The sequence below is a fragment of the Leucopleurus acutus genome, assembly GCF_964270905.1.
Source record: "Leucopleurus acutus genome assembly, chromosome: 9".
Lineage (NCBI taxonomy): Eukaryota > Metazoa > Chordata > Mammalia > Artiodactyla > Delphinidae > Leucopleurus > Leucopleurus acutus.
In genome coordinates, this window is record NC_139144.1 from 12,839,541 (window position 1) to 12,856,024 (window position 16,484).

Sequence of the window (16,484 nt, forward strand, 5' to 3'; positions counted from 1 at the left end):
CCTGAGCCCCTCTCACCTGCTCGGGGGTCGGGGCCTGCGGGCAGGGTGGCCTCCACCAGGAGGAAGGCCCAGCAGCACCCCAGACTTATGGACCCCTGAGGCTCCCCTGTGGAAGGGGGATTCCCCTGCATGGGAGGAGAGAAAGGCCCCACGGGGTGAGGGGGGTTCCTCTGGGTCGCTGTCTGCAGGGCTGGCGGGGTGGTGGAGGGTGGACCTCTCCCCTCCATGCTGCCCCTCCACCCCAGGCCTTTCTTTGCTTGGAGTTCCAGGGGAGGCTGCTCGGAGGGGCTGATGTGCTGGGCTCCCCGCAGAAAGGAGTCAGCAGGGGGAGGGCTTTTGGTCCCTCAGGGATTTTGCAAGAGGGGCCTCGAGGAGGTCGCAGTGAGCCGGGGGTCTGCTGTGTGTTAGGGAGTTGCAGACCCGCCCGGATGGAGTCGGGGTCCGGGCGCACCTGGGTGGGGTGAGGCTGGACGCCGGGCCCTTGAGCAGAGATCACAGTGAGCGATGGGAGGGGGGGATGGTGAGAGAAGCAGACGTGTGAGCCGAGGCGCCCCTGGAGCCACCCATGCCCCTTCTCCTTGGCAACCAGATGCCCTGACTGCTTGCGTCAGGGGCCTGCCCCCTGGGCGCCAGGCCGTGGCCCGAGGACAGATTGGGGTTCCTGGTGTGAGGACGCTGCTGGTGGGGCCCTTGGGAAGCCCGGAGCTGGGAGAGAGGGGATGCTGGCCGCCAAGCTGGGAGCTAGGGCAGCTTCGAGGGCGTGAGTGAGGGGCTGTGGGCCCCGGGAGAAGCTCTGCTCTTCACCCTTTTGGTGCTGGTGGCCCCATCCCTCGTGGTGGGGGGGAGTGAGGCCTAAGGAGCTGAGGGGCGGAGCGGGCCGAGGCTGGTGGAGAAGCAGCTCTGTGGGGGCTCCGAGCCCCAGTCCACACTGCTGCTTTGGCCTTGTGTGAGCTGTGTGACCCTCAGCCAGTAACTTACCCTCTCTGTGCACCTGTAACTTCTCAGGATGAGCACACTGCGGGCTCCTGACACAGGAGGCAGGATCCGTCACGTGGGGGGTAGTGTCCAAACGAGCCGTTCCTAGAAATACCTGCTGTTGAGTGCCGCGCGCGTCTTCACCTCGAGGAAAAGGAGGCACCGGGCTTGTGTTCTTTGTGCTGACATCCACTTCGCTGTTCACTCATTCATTCATTCCCTCATTCATTCATTCATCAACTCCTAACCAGCACGGCTCTGGCCGGGCCCTTGTTCCAGGCTCAGGGAGTGAAGAAAACGCACTAAAGCAGAGAGCGCGTGCGTGGCCTGGCACCATCCTACCGACCATGCCACTTCTGGAATGGGAGCTCAGGGTCTGACCTTTGGAAGTGATGCCGCACGGGGCCCTGGGCAGGTGGTCCTCCGCCCAGGGGTCCCTGCCCCCTCAGCCTGGCCCGAGAGGCTGGCAATGGCGCCCTCCGCACTCCTCTCCCATGAAGTCCCTGGACGGCTCCTTTCCAGACCTGGTGGTGTGGGCCTTCGTCCCTGCACCGCTAGCCCCATCCCTGCTGCGTCTGGGAGCAGGGGACCCGGCGGGGGCTGAGAGGGGTCAGGGTCTCCCTCCGGCAGAGGAAAGGAAAGGCAAGACCACACCCCTGAGGCCCTTCGCCTGGGGCCGGCCGGCCTGCAGGGCCCACGCTCACCCCTTGGGCTCTGCCTGCAGCATCCCCCGGGCCCTGCCCAGCCCGGGCTGTGGGAAGCCCCAGGCCTCGGCCCTCCTCCTTGGAGCGCTTGTGCTACTGGCCATGGGACTGGATGGGTCGGAGGCGGGCTGGGAGGCGTGGGTAGGCCCCGGGCTGCTTCCCACGCTCACGGCCTCTCCCATCCCCACAGTGCGTCTCCACGACAGCATCTCTGAGGAAGGCTTCCACTACCTGGTCTTCGATCTGTAAGTGCCGGAGCCTAGGGACTTGTGCTCTCATCTGCTCCCAGCGTTGGGCCGGTCTGGGACCCTTGGTCTCCCCAGCCCCTGCGGGCAGTCCTCCGCCTCCCGGGTAGCCTCGCCCCCAGCCGCGTGGGCCAGCCTCCCTCGGCTCTGCTCTTAGCTTGTTGGCTTTGCGCTGGCTGGCGCACGGAGTCCCAGGGGGATGGGACTGCCCGGCTGGTCCCCTCCCCCACACAGAAGGGCCTGCTGGAGGCTGGGGCGGAGGGGAGGGAGGGAGGGGAGGACCCCCGGAGGAACGGGCCCTCGGTCTTCCTTCCCCTTCCTTCCCCTGGCTGGGGCCCACCGGCTGGCGTGAGCATTTGCGTGTGTGCATGTGTGTGCAAGAGTGCCTCTGGGTTTATGATTGCGTGGATGCATTTGTGTATGTTGATGAATGGGCACGTGTGTGTGTGATTTGTGGGGGCGTGTACGTGTGTACACATGTGCACGTGATTTGTGGAAGGGTGTGCACAAGAGTGCCTGTGTGTTATGAGTGCATGTGTGCGTGTGTGTTTATGAGTGTGCACGTATGGGTTTCAGTGTGTGCACGTATGTGAGCGTGATTACATGAACACGTGTATGTGTGTGGTTTATGTGTGTGTGTGGTGTGTGTATGTGTGAGAACATGTGTATGAGTTGGGGTGTGGACATGCACGTGTGTGTGTGCATGTCCATGTGTGCACACACATGTGGCTTGTGGGTGTGCATGTGCACCCACATGCGCGTGTCTGTGTACACGTGCATATGATTTATGGGGTGTGCGCATGCATGTGTGTACACATGTGACTTGTGGGAGTGGATACACATGGGTATGTGTGTGCACGCATGCATGCGTGGCGCTAAGTGAGAGCGTCTGGGGCCTCTGCTGCCTCTCACTTCCTGATGGATTTAGAAGCGGTGATCTCATCCCCTCACTTCCCGACAGCTCCGGCTGAGTGCTGCTATATTTAGCTATCCGTGAGTCAGCACAGCTCGGGACCCTGGGGTGGGCAGGGGCTGTAGCTTTGGGGTGGCTCTGTGTGGCCTCCATGAAGCCCAGCCTGCGGGCTGTGGCCATGGGGGCAGGGCGTGTCTCCATGGGAGAGCTTCCCATCTCTCTCAAATGACAGATGCCTCGGCCATGGGGGCGTGGAGGCCTGAACCCCTGGCCCACGCGGGGTCTTTTGGCCAGGTGAGGCCTGCAGGGGCTGGGCCACCTCTCGGTCCCCCTGTGTCCCACAAGACACCACTTGAAGTCACCAGCCGGGTGACCAGGGCCGACCTGTGACACAGCTGCCGCTGCTGGGTGGAGGCTGTGCCCTGAAACGTCTGTTGCCTGGCCCCTGTGGAGGTGGCAAGCTTGCTGTCACCCCCGTGGGCCCCCAGACCCACCCAGTTCCACCAGCCTCTTTTCCAGGAAATACAGAGGCCCCCGGGCTGGAGGGTGGCCATGTACGGGCCCCTGGTGGCCAACAGGTGGGTGGGTATGTGTGATTCAGGAGTGGACAAGGTGGGAGAGAATGGTGTGCACGTGCGTGTGTGTGTACGTGTGTGCACACTCGTGCATGTGAGTGCGTGCACGTGTGTGAGAGGGTCTTGAATCTGCTGCCCCACACAACAGGCAGGTGTGGGGAGAGGCTCTGAGCAGGGCTGGAGAGAGGAAACTGGCTGGTGTTTTTGGAGAGGGTGACAAGGAGGGGGAACCTGGGCCTCGCACATCCTCCCCCCAAACCTCTGTGGCCCCCAGGCCTGTTGAAACTCCCATCTGCAGCATCCAGGACAGCCCTAGGCCTCAGGCAGCTGTTTGGGGGGGCAGGGAAGGCCTGCGCGGGGGGCTGCTGCGGGAGGGGTAGGACTGGAGGCGTGGAGATGCCCCCCACCCTGCGCACAGCCCTCCTGTGCCACTCTGCATCCCCTCTGCCACTCTGTAGCCCCAGAACTGGGGAGACGTTTCTGGCCTGGGTTGGCCTCACCTTCAGGAAGCCCCAGGCCCTTTGGTAGATTGGGGGCTCTGTGGATTTGGAGATTGACAGGTTTCCCCACTCCCCATGCCTCAGAATGTCACTTGGCTTTGGGGACCAGGCCTGGGAACAGAGGAGAGGGCTCTCCCAGGGGCTGTGGCTGCAGCCCAGAACTAGCCATGCTGTCTGGCCGGAGCCTGAGGAAAGGGAGAACACTGGCCTCCAGACCAGGCCCCTCCCGGCCAGCTCGAGACGCCAGCCCCCTGCAGCCAACTCCCTGACCTACAGCTCTGGACCACAAGGCCCCAGATGCACAAACTGAAGCCTCCTGTGGATGCGAGGACCCAGAGGGCCTGTCCCCGGCCCCGGGTGGAGCCTCCTGGGGGGGCTCCCTGTGCCCCTGCTACAGCCCCGAGCAATAGCTGTGGCCTTGCCACCTCTGCCCTATGCTTGGACTCAGGGTCTGCAGAGCCTGACCTGTGAGCTGTGTGTGCAGAGAGAGAAGCAGTGAGTCCCACTCCCTTGGGCTGGACGTAGAACCTCATCCTCCCGCTTCACACACACACGTGTGCACACAGACGCATGAGGCTCTGCTCCCTCGGGCGGTCACCTGCTCTGATCCTGAACCTCCGCGGGTGGCAGAGTGGGACCCTGAAAGCTCCCCCAAGCCCCAGGCTTGTTGGGAGTCTGACAGGATCTGAGGGCCAGCATCTAGCCTCGAGTGGGAGCATGCCAACACCCAGTGCATCCTCGTTTTTGTGTTTCTCTAACACTAAGAGAGAGCCCGCCCACGCCGGGGCCACTGTCCAGTAGGGCCCATGCCCGTGGTCGCTGAGTGCTGGGCACAAAATGAAGCCAACCCAAGCCCCAACTTCGAGAACTAATGGGAACTGAGATGCAAATGGAGAGATCACAGCACATGAGGCCAGCGCAGCTGCAGGTGGAGAGAGGGTGTGGCTGCGGAGGGAGTGTCCCTCGGTGTCCACACAGGACACAGGAGGGAGACTCTGGACCACACAGGGGTACAAAAGCCCTAGATGGAGACTTCCGGTGGACTCAGGGCTTGCCGGGTGGAGTGAAGGGCTTGGGCAGACCCGGGGTGGCTCCTCCCTGCTCCCCGTGCATCCATCCCTCAGCCCTGCTTTTCACCTTGCTGTCCACGCCCACATTTCCCAGCCCAGGGGATCTAGTCATTCTGGCAAGCGACACATGGCAAGAGAGTGTGTGGACAGAGGTCCCACTCTCCTTCTGGAAGTGGGGCTTTGAACACGTCGTGCCCTCGCCCACCAGGGAGGCCAGCTCCAGGCACCGTCTCTTCTGCCCCTGTGCCCTGTGTGTGGGCCGCATCCCTGGCCTTGGGGGGTTTGACAAGGGAGAACCGGAATTAGTCACAGGGCCTGGGTAACAGTGAAGAGGCCTGGCTCAGACTCCGGGGCTGCCTGAGCGCAAACTCTGGGAAAGTCCCTGAGATCATCGAGACTCAGTTTTCTGAGCTTAAGAGTGCCAGTGTCATGGAGGGGGCGTGAAGGCTAAAATGTGAAGTACCGCCCTATGTGAGTAAGCGTTCGGTAAGCTGTCAGTCCCGGGTGACGCTGGAGAAGGGGCGGAGGCGGTGGTGGTGAGGACGGTGGGACTGATGGCTGTGGATGTGAAGACGGCGGTGCTGCCGGCGGTGGTGACGAGCAGGTGGCGATGGAGGTGACAGGGCGACCTCTGTGTGCTTTTCCCACAGGGTCACTGGTGGGGAGCTCTTTGAGGACATCGTGGCGAGAGAGTACTACAGTGAGGCAGACGCCAGGTGGGTGCAGAGCCCTCACACCATCCTGGCCCCTCTTCTCCTGCCCGGCCTTCCCTCTCTAAGCCTGGCTCCTGCCCCTCTGGCCCACATCTGCTTTCATGCACGTTGTCCCTGACGTGGCCCGGGCCGACGGTCCACTGGGCAGAAGTGTCAGGCTGCCCGCCTGGCGGACGCCTGCCCCGTCTCCCCTGGGGTGGGTGGGAACTGGCCCACAGAGGGGCTCTCCTTGGGGTAGCTGGTGGGGGGAGAGCAGACAGAGCATGGCGGTGGGCATCCTCCTGCCCTTCCCTTGGACTTGGTCAGCCCTCATGGTGGTCGAAGGGGACCGACCTTCTCAGAGATACCATCTGCAGTGCAGCTGCTGGGAGATAGCAGGGCCCTTCCCCCCAGAAGGGCAGGCCCCCCGTGACCTGCTCTGGCCCGTGCTGTGGGCCAGATGCCACCCCGACCCGTGACAGGTGTGTCACTCCTGACAGCGCATCTCAGCTTGGAGATGGCTGCGGGCCACCAATCCCGGCCCGCCCAGCCCGGCCCGCCCAGCTCCCAAGGACACACGCGTTTAAAAGAAAAAGAAAAGAGGCCGACAGTGGCCCTCTCTAGGCGGCTGAGTTACGGATGCTTTTAAATTTTTTAATCTTCTTCGTCTATTTTAAAATTTTTCTTTAACGAATATGTATTCCTTTTCTAATCAAGAAAATGAACGTTATTTTAACAAGTAGCTTTTTGTGACTTGCTTCTGCACCCCCAGGCAACCTTGCCCGTCGGTGACAGCCTGGGTCCCCGTGCGAATATGTGAGTGGGTCCCTGGTGTCACCCGGGCACCCACAGAGCTGGGCGGCAGGAGGCTGGGGGCCTGGCGGGCGCTGGTGTGGGGTGCTGGAGCCGGGGTGAGCTGGGGTGTCAGGGCACTGGCTGCTTTTCTGAGGCTCCTTGAGGAAGGGCTTTCATTTTGCACAGCAGCCTGGGAAGAACCCGTTCCCTCCGAGAGCAGGAAGACTCCATTTTTATTTCCTACTTACAAGAAAAGTAGAAAGTAAAACAGAGGCACCTCCTGCTGCTCTGGGATGCTTGGGCGAGAATGTCCCAAGTATGTGTGCCTGCCTGCTGGGTGGAGCCAGAGCCCCAGACCCGGGGTCCTGACATGTGTCAGGGCAGGACAGGAGAGGAGGTCCCCAGCGGCTGCCCCCAGTTCGGGCCCCAGGGCCCGCAGCCAGGGCAGCGCTGGGGCCAGGAGGGCTGCCTTCCAGTGGTACCGGGGCGCCTCGGGGGGCGCTTGCCTTCACCGTCCTCGTCCCACCCCCGCCTGGAGCGTCCTGCCAGGGCTCCTCGGTTCTCAGCACCCACCGCTGGGCACGGCCCAGGGCCTGGCAGCCTCCTGCGCTCTGTGGTTGGTGGTCTCACTGGAGGGGGACGTGGCCCACAGCAGAGCCCCGCTCTTGGCTGGAAGCCCCCAGTGCCCACCTCTTCCCCATATGCCCGACGGCCACACTCCCTCCCCTGCCAGGTCCCCCACGCATGCCCCGTCCCCCCAACACCTGTGTCCTCGGAGCTCCTCCCTTGCCCACTCTCACCTGCCTCCAACCTCGTCTTCTCCGATGACCGCTTCTGCCCCCGCCCCCGCTCCCCAATTCTGCGGCTCCCTCCTGCCTGCCTGGATGCCCGGCATCCTGACCTTCCTGCCTGGGCCTCCCTTGTGGAGGCTTTCCTGGCGTTTGGGGCCCCACCCACAAATGCCTAGTTTCCTCTCATAGTCTCCACCTTGCTCATAGCCAGGCTACCAGGGGGGCGAGAGGGAGCGAGGGACACTCTCGAGGATCCCTTCCAGCTGGTCTCACTCGTTAAACCCGCACCTCAGGCTGCCCCTTTTCCCGGGAGTCCTGGACCCTGGAAGCGTGCTTTTGACCTTTGTGTCGGTGCTTAGCCTTCGGGCAGGACGGCCTGAGAGAGTGACGTGGATGCCCACGTGGGTGGGTCTCCCACGGGCATCGTCAGGAACTGTGGCAGATGGGGTGAAGGCTTTCTCCCGCCCTGGGAGGGTGTTCCCACAGGACCCCCAGTGAAAGGGGCCTGGGCTCTGCTGAGGCTGGAGCCCTAGACGCCCAGCCGTGGTGGTGGGCACCTTCCCGGCCAGCGTGCAGGCCTGGCCCCCGCCAAATGCGTCAGCCACCCTTCCGGTGGCCTGCCCGGGGCCGTGCTGCTCAAAGCTGAGCGAGTGATGAATTTCCAACGTGTCACGTCTCTAGAGGAAGAGGAAGCAGGGCAGGAGTTGCTTTTCTGAACCTTTTTCTAACCGAGAAGGCTGGAGATTCCTCTGAGGAAGAAGTGGGATCTTTATTTTGGAGTTTGTGGGGAAAAGGAGGGGTCTTTTTCAAACCTGGGAAAGCAAGAAGTTCAAAATATTTAGAGCCCATTTTTAAAAACCCTGAAAAGCAATATGGCTCATGAGGGATGCTTATGGGGGCCCGTGAGAAGGCTGGCTGTCCCAGGGAGGGGGCGAGGGGGGTGGGGAGGAGGGGGGAGGGGCACATCTGAGGTGACAGCAGAGCCCAGAACCATGAGAATAACGTCCAGGACCGGCCAGCGTCTGGAATGCCGCTTGGGAACAATTCTGACCACAAAAGTGACTTTCTGAGTTGTTCAGAATATGCAAAAAGGCCCCACGAGGAAGACGGTACGATGTAAATGGCAGGCAGAAGGGAGGCAGGACCTCATGACTGGCCAGGCGGCCTCATGTCCTCCAAGGCCGTGGTCTCAGCCGGGAGACCAGGGTGAGAGCAGGGTGACGAGGGCCCCGGGAGCGGCCCCCCAGAGGTCCCTGGAGGGTGGGCTAGCTGGAATGGGCCGCTCTCCAGGCAGGTGGCGTCCACCTGCAGGCCGCAGAGGCCACTGCCACGTCGGTCCCAGAGACGCTGTGAAGAATAGGCCCGGGAGACAGGCGAGCAGCGTTGCCGCACTGGCTGTGGGGAGGGGGTGAGCAGACCTGCACCGTTTTCTCTTGGGGAACGTGGTTTGCTTGGCCAGCTCATTTGTGAGTACTGGGGGCTAAGCCAGCACATCTCTCCATCAGGGCGGCCACGAAGCGACCTGAGCAGGGCCTGCGGGCTGGGTGGACAGGGGCTGCATCAGAGCTGTAGGGCTGGATTTCAGCCAACGGGCTGAGTTCTGTGATGCTCGGGGAGACATGCTGGCTCAGCAGGAGCAGTCACCCCATCTCTGGCGCTGGTTTGGGGCCCTGCATCCCCAAGAGGAGACACGGGGGAGGGCAGAGGGCACAGCCCACCCCCATCTGAGCCGACGTATCAATCGGTGCTGCGGCCGATGGATCCCTGGGTCCGAGAGACGTTTGGGGAACACGTTCCTACAAGGCTGGGCCTGAGGACACAATCGAGAGGAAAGAACCGACATGTCCCTGTGGTCATGGAGGCCACAGTCCGGAGCAGAGACGGACGCTGCCCAGACGCCCACACAGAGCGCACGGCCGCTGCATGACTGCAGTGTGGACGACGGGGGTGCCTCACGCTCGCTCGACACGGAGGAGAGTGCAGAGAGCGTCCTGGGGTTGAGAGCGGGGCAAGCTCACAAGGGTGGAGGAAGAAGAGGGGCTCGACCCAGAGCTGAAGACTCGCAGGGCTCTCGGCAGGCCTGAGCTTGGGGCCGGACCGTTCCAGGGCTTTCGGGGAGTGGCCAGGGGCCCAGGAGATGCCGGCCCGTGGGCTGTGAGGGCTGCTGATGCGCTGGAGGGAGGAGCGGGGTACTACGGGGATGGCCGGGCACACGGCACACGGCTGGGACAGGTGTCCCCCGGGGCAGAATCAGGGTCTGGCTGCAGCGGCACAGGCGGGGGCTGGTCTGCCCCAGGGTCCCCAAGGCCCTGTATGGGGTCGGGTGCTGCAGCGTGTGGGTGATCCAGGGACTCGAGGCTGAGCTCCGGGAGGATGCATTGGTGCCCCCAGCATGCCTCCCCAGGGCTCTGGGTTTGCCAGGGAGCCGCAGATTCCCAGGGACTGGGAAAGCCAGAGTCCCCTGCCCCGGGCCCTGGCTCAGTGGCCTCAGCTACAAGTGCTGGGCCTTTATCTGGCCTCTGTCTCCGCCCAGCAGCCTGTCCTGACCTCAAAAGAGCTTCCCCGACCTCATGGCTGAGCTCTGCCTATGAGGAGGGAAGCCCCTGAGTGGGTCAGCCTGGGCTGCGGGAGGGGTGCTGAGCCCGTGTCTGCAGTCACGGGAGGGCTGGTGGTGGCTGGGTGTGGAGCTGGGGATGCAAGGATGGGCGTGAGGACCACAAAGGATTGTTCCTGGCAGATGAGGACGTTGTGGGAGGGGCAGGAGTGGGGAGGGAGGCACTGGGAGCAGGTCGGGCAGGAGAGCTCAGGGCGTGGGGCGGGGATGGGCTTTCCAGCCCCTAGAGGCACCTAAGGGCAGGGGGTGCTGGGGGACTGTCGCCCACAGGTTTGGGCCCGGCTCCTCTTGACCCCTGCAAACCTCAGGAATCCATCATCAGGATTCTGAGGTCTAGGTTTCCGCAGGGGGGAACTCAGGTTTACTTTTCTACGCAGCAGGTGGGCTCCAGATGTGGCCGTAGGTATTTGAGGAAGAGGCCTGGTCCCCTGTCCCTTCTCTGAGTTTGCTGTTAGGAAAACGAAGCCCACCCCTCCAGCTGACCTTCAGTCACCCCACAGGGTCCAGCCATGGCAGGAAGGGTCCTGAGGGAGTCTGCCTGTGCATCCCTCGTCCCCACCCAGAGGGACTGTGGCTGAGACCCCAGGGGGTGAGCTCCAGGGAGCCGGTGGCCCTCCTGTCTCCCATGGTTGGTAACGCTGCAGGGCTGCTGTGGGAGCCCAGGGTCTGTGCCTGGCTTTGGGGACAGCTGGAAACTTTCCAGTCCCCTGGGGCCACCTGGGGGAGGCAGGCTCAGGCCACAGGGGCTGGGGGCATCTAGGTCTGATGTTCAGGGCACGTTGCTGAAGCACCGGTGTTGGAGGCGCCTGAGGAGAGCTGGGTCTCTCCCTCCAGCCAGTATTACCCTGGAGGGCTCGGGACTTCTCCCGGCTCTGGAAGGAAGCCCCTGGCTTGGGGCCCTGGGCCGTGCCAGGCTGTCTCTTCGCCGGGAGCGCATCCGGGACCCCAGGGCTGCTAAGGAGCTGAGCTGTCTAGCACGGCAGCCAGCAGCCAGTGTGGATGTTCAAGTTTATTCAAATGAAATGACTCCTGCCCTAGCACATGAGTGACTGGAGGCTGCAGCATTAGCGCCGCCCCAGAACAGAGGGGGGCCCTAGTGGCCAGGGTGTCACCCCACACTGCGGCATTGTCCTGCCCTCTCCCTCTCGCCCTCTCACCTCTGCCTTTTCCTGCCCGGGTTCCCCCATCTCCAGCCTGCCTTGCAGGGTGTGGGCTCAGGCCGGGCCTCCCTCCTGCAGGGCGCCCAGCTCAGGTCCAGGCTTGGCCGGCATGAGCCTGGGGAGGAGGGCCCTGGGGCCAGGCGTGTCTCCTCTGAGCAGCACTTCCAAGGGCCTGGCCCGAGGGGAAGGCAGGGTGGGGGGCGCAGGGGGCCTGGCCGGGCCTTGTGCTGACCTTTGGGGGTGAGGAAGGCTCCTCAGAGGTCCCCTCCTGGCCAGTGTCTCCTCTCCCATGTGGCAGGCCGCACCTCGATTCCCTGCTTCCCCGCGGCCCCCTGCCAGGCTGGGGACCCCCCCCCCAGTGCCACACAGCACCCTGCTCCTGCTCCCCCGCCCACTCTTCGGGGGCCACCTGCACTAACGCGCCTGCTGTTTGCTTCAGTCACTGCATCCAGCAGATCCTGGAGGCGGTTCTCCATTGCCACCAAATGGGGGTTGTCCACAGGGACCTCAAGGTGAGTCCCCACCGCGCTCTGTGCCAGGTGTTTGTTGTCTGTAACTGCATGTTGCGTTTACCAGGAGGCTCTGGGCTGGGGCAGTGCAAGCGCCAGGAGACACTGTGTGCGTGGGACGTGTGCACGTGCGTGTGTGTCTGCGTGTGAAAGTGCATGCATGTGAGAGTGTGTGTGCGTGTGCATCAGCACCTGTGTGTGTGCATGTGTGCGTGTGAAGGTGCGTGCATGCGAGAATGTGGGTCTGTGTGCACATGTGTATGTGTGTGTGCCTGTGTGGGCACAGGTGTAGATGTGCTCACATGCACACGTGTGTATATGTGTGTGGGAGCATTGTGTGCACATGCATGTGTGAGAGAATATGTGTATGTGTGCATGTGTGCACATCTGTGTGCGTGGTGTCTGTGTGTGTGCACGCATGCATGTATTTGCACACGTCCCTCCCATCACCTCTAGGCTCCGGGGCTGAGAGGGGACAGTTGTCAAAAATCAGCCTATTAACACGTGTCCACTCGGGGTCTCGCTTTCTGGGCTCCGGTTGAGATTCGGACCTGGCAGGTGGGACACAGGTGATGTGCGCGCAGGTGGGGCTGATGCCTCGGGAGCAGGGGCTGAGGGACCAGCCTGCATGGTCTCTGCAAACTTCCAGCCCTTTCTTCTAGTGGCTCTTGGCTCAGCTCTGGGCAAAGTGACCATAGAGCATTTAAAGCAAGGTTTGTCACCCACAGGGCTCAGTGCGGTGGGAGGGTCTTCAGGAGGAGCTGCACCCCATCCTCCTGCCTCCCTCCCTCCTCTCCCCCTCCCTCCCCCTCCGCCCTCCTCCTCCTCTCAATTTCTCCTCCTTTCTTTGATTTTAGCTTTCTTCAAGTCTGGGTTTGGGTCAGTTTCTTCTGTTGGGGGGTGGGGGGACCCCTGGGCCTGTCATCCCTGCTAAGAGACCTGCTGGTGGCGTTTGAGACCAACTTTCCCATGGGTGCTCGGGCTGAACGGGGTCACGCCCTTCCTCGGGCCGCCGAGGGGTGTGTGTCTGTGAGCTGATCTTTGTGGGGCTGCTCTTGGAATGTTGTCCTGCCAGGAGCAGGCCCAGGACCCTCTCCTGTGCCCTTCACGTTCCCGCTCTCTCTCTGCATGTGCCGTGCGGTCCCCTGTCCTTTCACATGCCCACCCAGGCCCGCCGTGTCTGCCTGTCCTGTGGGTCTCCCTCTGTCGCTGTGTCTTGTCTGAATCGGCCTCACTGGGGGCCTCTGGGAGGAGGGGCCGCAGGGGAGTGGGCGCGCATCCCCCCTTGACTGTGGACCCCGTGATGCATAAGTAACTTTGAGGCCAAAGCAGGCAAATGGAGATGGATGCTCCCCCCAGGCCAGGTGTGCCCTGGGGGCAAAGAGAATCCTTGCCGAAAAGAAGAAAAGGGGGCAGGAGTCTGCCAGGTGTCGGGGGAGCAGACTGCCCCTCCTCCTCTAGAGAGGCCTCCACCATCATGACTGAGACAGCCCCCCAGAAGCGGTGCTGTGGTGGGTGTCCTCTCAGCCAAGGTGTGGAGGGTGGAGAGAGTGGAGGGGGCTGATGCCATCCCAGGGTGCTGCGAGGGAGCCAGGGTGGAGCCCGGGGCCAGGGCGTCACTGCTCGGACCCAGCTGGCTCCCCTGCCTCTCGCCCCGCCCGGCCCCGACCCTTCTTGTCCAGTTCTTCCCAGGGACCAAGGTCACTTAGCTCCTTCTTCCTGGGGAAGAGTGCTGGTTTGTTTCCTCGGGGTGGGGGTATCTGAGCTGTAGAAGTCAGGTCAAGCCCCCAGCTGCAGTCCCTGACCCCTACGATTTCAGACTTCTTTTCTAAATTTAATTTAAAAAAATTGAAATATAGTTGATTTACAATGTTGTGTTTATTTCAGACTTCTTGATGTGGGGTGTGTGGAGAGGTTGGGGTCCCCTTGCCCCACGCACATTTGCAAAATCAAGGTGTTCAGAGGCGGGCTTCCCTGGTGGTCCAGTGGTTAAGATTCCGTGCTTCTAATGCAGGGGGCGCGGGTTCGATCCCTGGTCGGGGAAGTTCCACATGGCATGTGCTGTGGCCAAAAGAGTTGATGGGACATGCATTAAGAAATAAACTTTAAAAAAGGAAGAAAAGGGGAGTATTAAAAAAAAGAAAGACCAATAATCCAAAAAAAAAAAAAAAAAGATGTTCAGAGGCCTCCAGGCCGTGCTGGGCAGACAGGGCTGAGTGTCCCCAGCACACATCACCTGGAGGGACAGCACCTCATCCAGCCAGCTGTGTGTGGGCCTGGAAGAACTGGTTTCTGCCGGGTGGGGCTGGCATACTTCATCTCTTCCACGTGTGTCGTCCTAACACCCCAGGTGTACAAGTGGGGTTAACTCAGTTCGGTTCGTGGTGTTTGTCTTTCTTGGTCGCACCAAAGTGGCAGGGTGGTCTCAGCGGGCCTTCTCGTCGGGAGGGTGGCCTGGCGAGGGGGCCGAGGGCCCAGAGAGGCATGAGGAAGTCCAGCGGCTTTGAGCTCTGAGCGCTGACCGCTGGGAGGTGGTGAGGCTGGTGGGATAGGCTGGGATGGGAGGGGCCCAGCGCACAGGGCCCAGTGCACAGGGACCCCCTCGGGCCTTCGGGGCCAAGTGTCCCCAGTCAGGGGGCAGCAGCCTCGGCGCTCCAGTGGGACAGGGATGAATGTCCTTCCAGCTTGAGCAAGGGCGCTGCTGCCCGACTCAGGGAGGTCTGCATGGGACCTTTCCCACCTGCGGTCGAGGCAGGCCCCCTCTGGCCAGCATGGGGCCGGTGGGACTTGGTGGACAGACATCCTGCACTGCCAGGCTCTCGGGGCCCTCGGTTGTTCCTTCTTGCCCTTTGAGGGCTGCCGTCCTGCCAGCAGCGCCTGAGCGCTCCGGCAGGCAGTTGTGTGTGCAGCCAGCCGTGGTGAAGGGAGGGAAGCCCCTCTGCTGGTGGACGTCCCGGGCCCCTGCAAAGCCTGCCAGGGCCTGTAGGGTGCGCTCAGTTTTTGGTCCCAGCGCCCTGAGTTCACAAGCTTGCGCTTTGAAAGCCAGCTTCCCTCAGCTCTGGGGTGCCTGTCCCTGCCCCCCGGGGGTGCGGGGCAGGGACAGACTGCGGGGTGCAGGCCCAGCGGGGCCCAGAGCTCTGGGATACACCCAAGCCAAGGGTGTCAGCTGCGCTGGGGGGACACCCACGTGGTGGCGGGTCAGGCCTGTGTGCCCCTGTCTGCAAAGCACTATTTTGTCCCCCTCCCTCCCGTGACACCCCCGGGTGTAAACCACACGCTCTCGGGCTGGTCGCCTTCCCCGCAGCCCGAGAACCTGCTCCTGGCCAGCAAGTGCAAAGGGGCCGCAGTGAAGCTGGCGGACTTCGGCCTGGCTATCGAGGTGCAGGGGGACCAGCAGGCCTGGTTTGGTGAGTAGCCGGCTGGCCGGCCGGGGGCCAGGCTGGGGGCGTCAGCTGCCCCCGGGGCCCCTCACACGGCCCTTTCCCCTCCTGCTAGGGTTCGCTGGCACGCCAGGCTACCTGTCCCCAGAGGTGCTGCGCAAGGAGGCGTACGGCAAGCCGGTGGACATCTGGGCGTGCGGTGAGGCTGGTGTGCGGGGCGGGGTAGGGCCACAGGGCCACTGTGAGGGACCCGCCGCTGGGCTGACTCACAGGGCTACCCCCCGCTAGGAGAGCCCTCTCCACCCAGACTGGAGTCGCTAATGCGATCCTGGCTGTTGCTGAGAAGCCCACCGCCCCAGCACCTGCCCCGCGCTCTGCAGAGCGGTCTGGAGGAGGAGCGGCAGGTGCCCGGGTGGTGGATGGATGCTGGAGGGCTGGAGACCGTGCACACCACCCTGGCGGGGCCTGTCCTCTGCGCGGCGGAGGGGGCCGGCCTCGGGCCTCTCCTGTGAAGTAGGGTGAGGGTAGAGCAGAGGTGAAGGAGATGTATATGCCATTCCGCCGTCAGGGTCTCCAAACAGTGACACTTGCTGACGCTGGCTGCGGGGACCAGGGGGCGTCCCACTGGACCTTGAGGGTCCTGGTGTTCTCATGGGGCTTGCTGGCTTCGGGCAGTGACCCCCACCCTAGCTGATGCTGAGAAACTGGCTGAGGGTCCCCTAGCTGTCAGGCGGCAGAGCTGGGCATATGACCCCCACGCCGGGGGTCACACAGCTGACCCCACGCAGCAGCGCCCCACTGGCTTGTGGCTGCGCTGTGGGCTCTGTGGGCTGGGGCTGAGCTGCTGGGCGCAGGCGGTGAGGGCGGCAGTGCGAGGCCCTGCGCTTGCGGTTCCCCGCAGGGGTGATCCTGTACATCTTGCTGGTGGGCTACCCACCCTTCTGGGACGAGGACCAGCACAAGCTGTACCAGCAGATCAAGGCCGGGGCCTATGACGTGAGTGCCGTGACCCCCCCGACCCTCCCCATCTGGGGGAGGCAGAGGCAGGGAGCGGGGTGACGCCGCCCGTTTCCAGATGAGGCCCCCCCCTCGGAGAATTCTGTCTTCTGCCTGGGAAGGGGGCTTTAGGCTCCCTTGTGCGTGGCTTCCCTTCGTAGTTCCCATCCCCGGAGTGGGACACGGTCACTCCTGAAGCCAAAAACCTCATCAACCAGATGTTGACCATCAACCCTGCCAAGCGCATCACGGCGCACGAGGCGCTGAAGCACCCGTGGGTCTGCGTAAGTCGCCCCAGCCTCGGACCACCCCCCGGCGCGTTGACCCTGGCGCGCTCTCCTCGCATCTGGTGGGTCCCCTGGTTTCCCGGGGGCTGCGTGGCCTGTGACTTTGAGGCTGGCGGGTTTAAAGACCTTAGTCCCTGGGAGACTAAGGAGCTCTGTGGGAAGAGGAGGCCCAGTCCAGGGCGTGAGGGGATAGAGTAGTGAGGCGGGTGAGGGACAGGTGGGGGGGCGGACGGGCCATGAGGGTTGACGGGCTGGGGGGTTAGGCAAGCAGCGGGGAC

The 16,484-nt window shown here is 63.0% G+C and overlaps 1 protein-coding gene across 2 annotated transcripts in view; it reads left to right on the plus strand.

The window, feature by feature from the left end:
- Positions 1-16,484, plus strand: part of CAMK2B (calcium/calmodulin dependent protein kinase II beta) — a 95,235-nt gene that overhangs the window by 57,525 nt on the left and 21,226 nt on the right. For both annotated transcript variants that reach the window (XM_082846069.1, XM_082846068.1), the window contains exons 4-10: positions 1,870-1,924; positions 5,633-5,698; positions 11,474-11,546; positions 14,848-14,950; positions 15,039-15,122; positions 15,825-15,919; positions 16,081-16,203. In XM_082846069.1, coding sequence (XP_082702195.1) covers positions 1,870-1,924; positions 5,633-5,698; positions 11,474-11,546; positions 14,848-14,950; positions 15,039-15,122; positions 15,825-15,919; positions 16,081-16,203 — 599 coding nt within the window. The remainder of the gene's footprint in view (positions 1-1,869; positions 1,925-5,632; positions 5,699-11,473; positions 11,547-14,847; positions 14,951-15,038; positions 15,123-15,824; positions 15,920-16,080; positions 16,204-16,484) is intronic.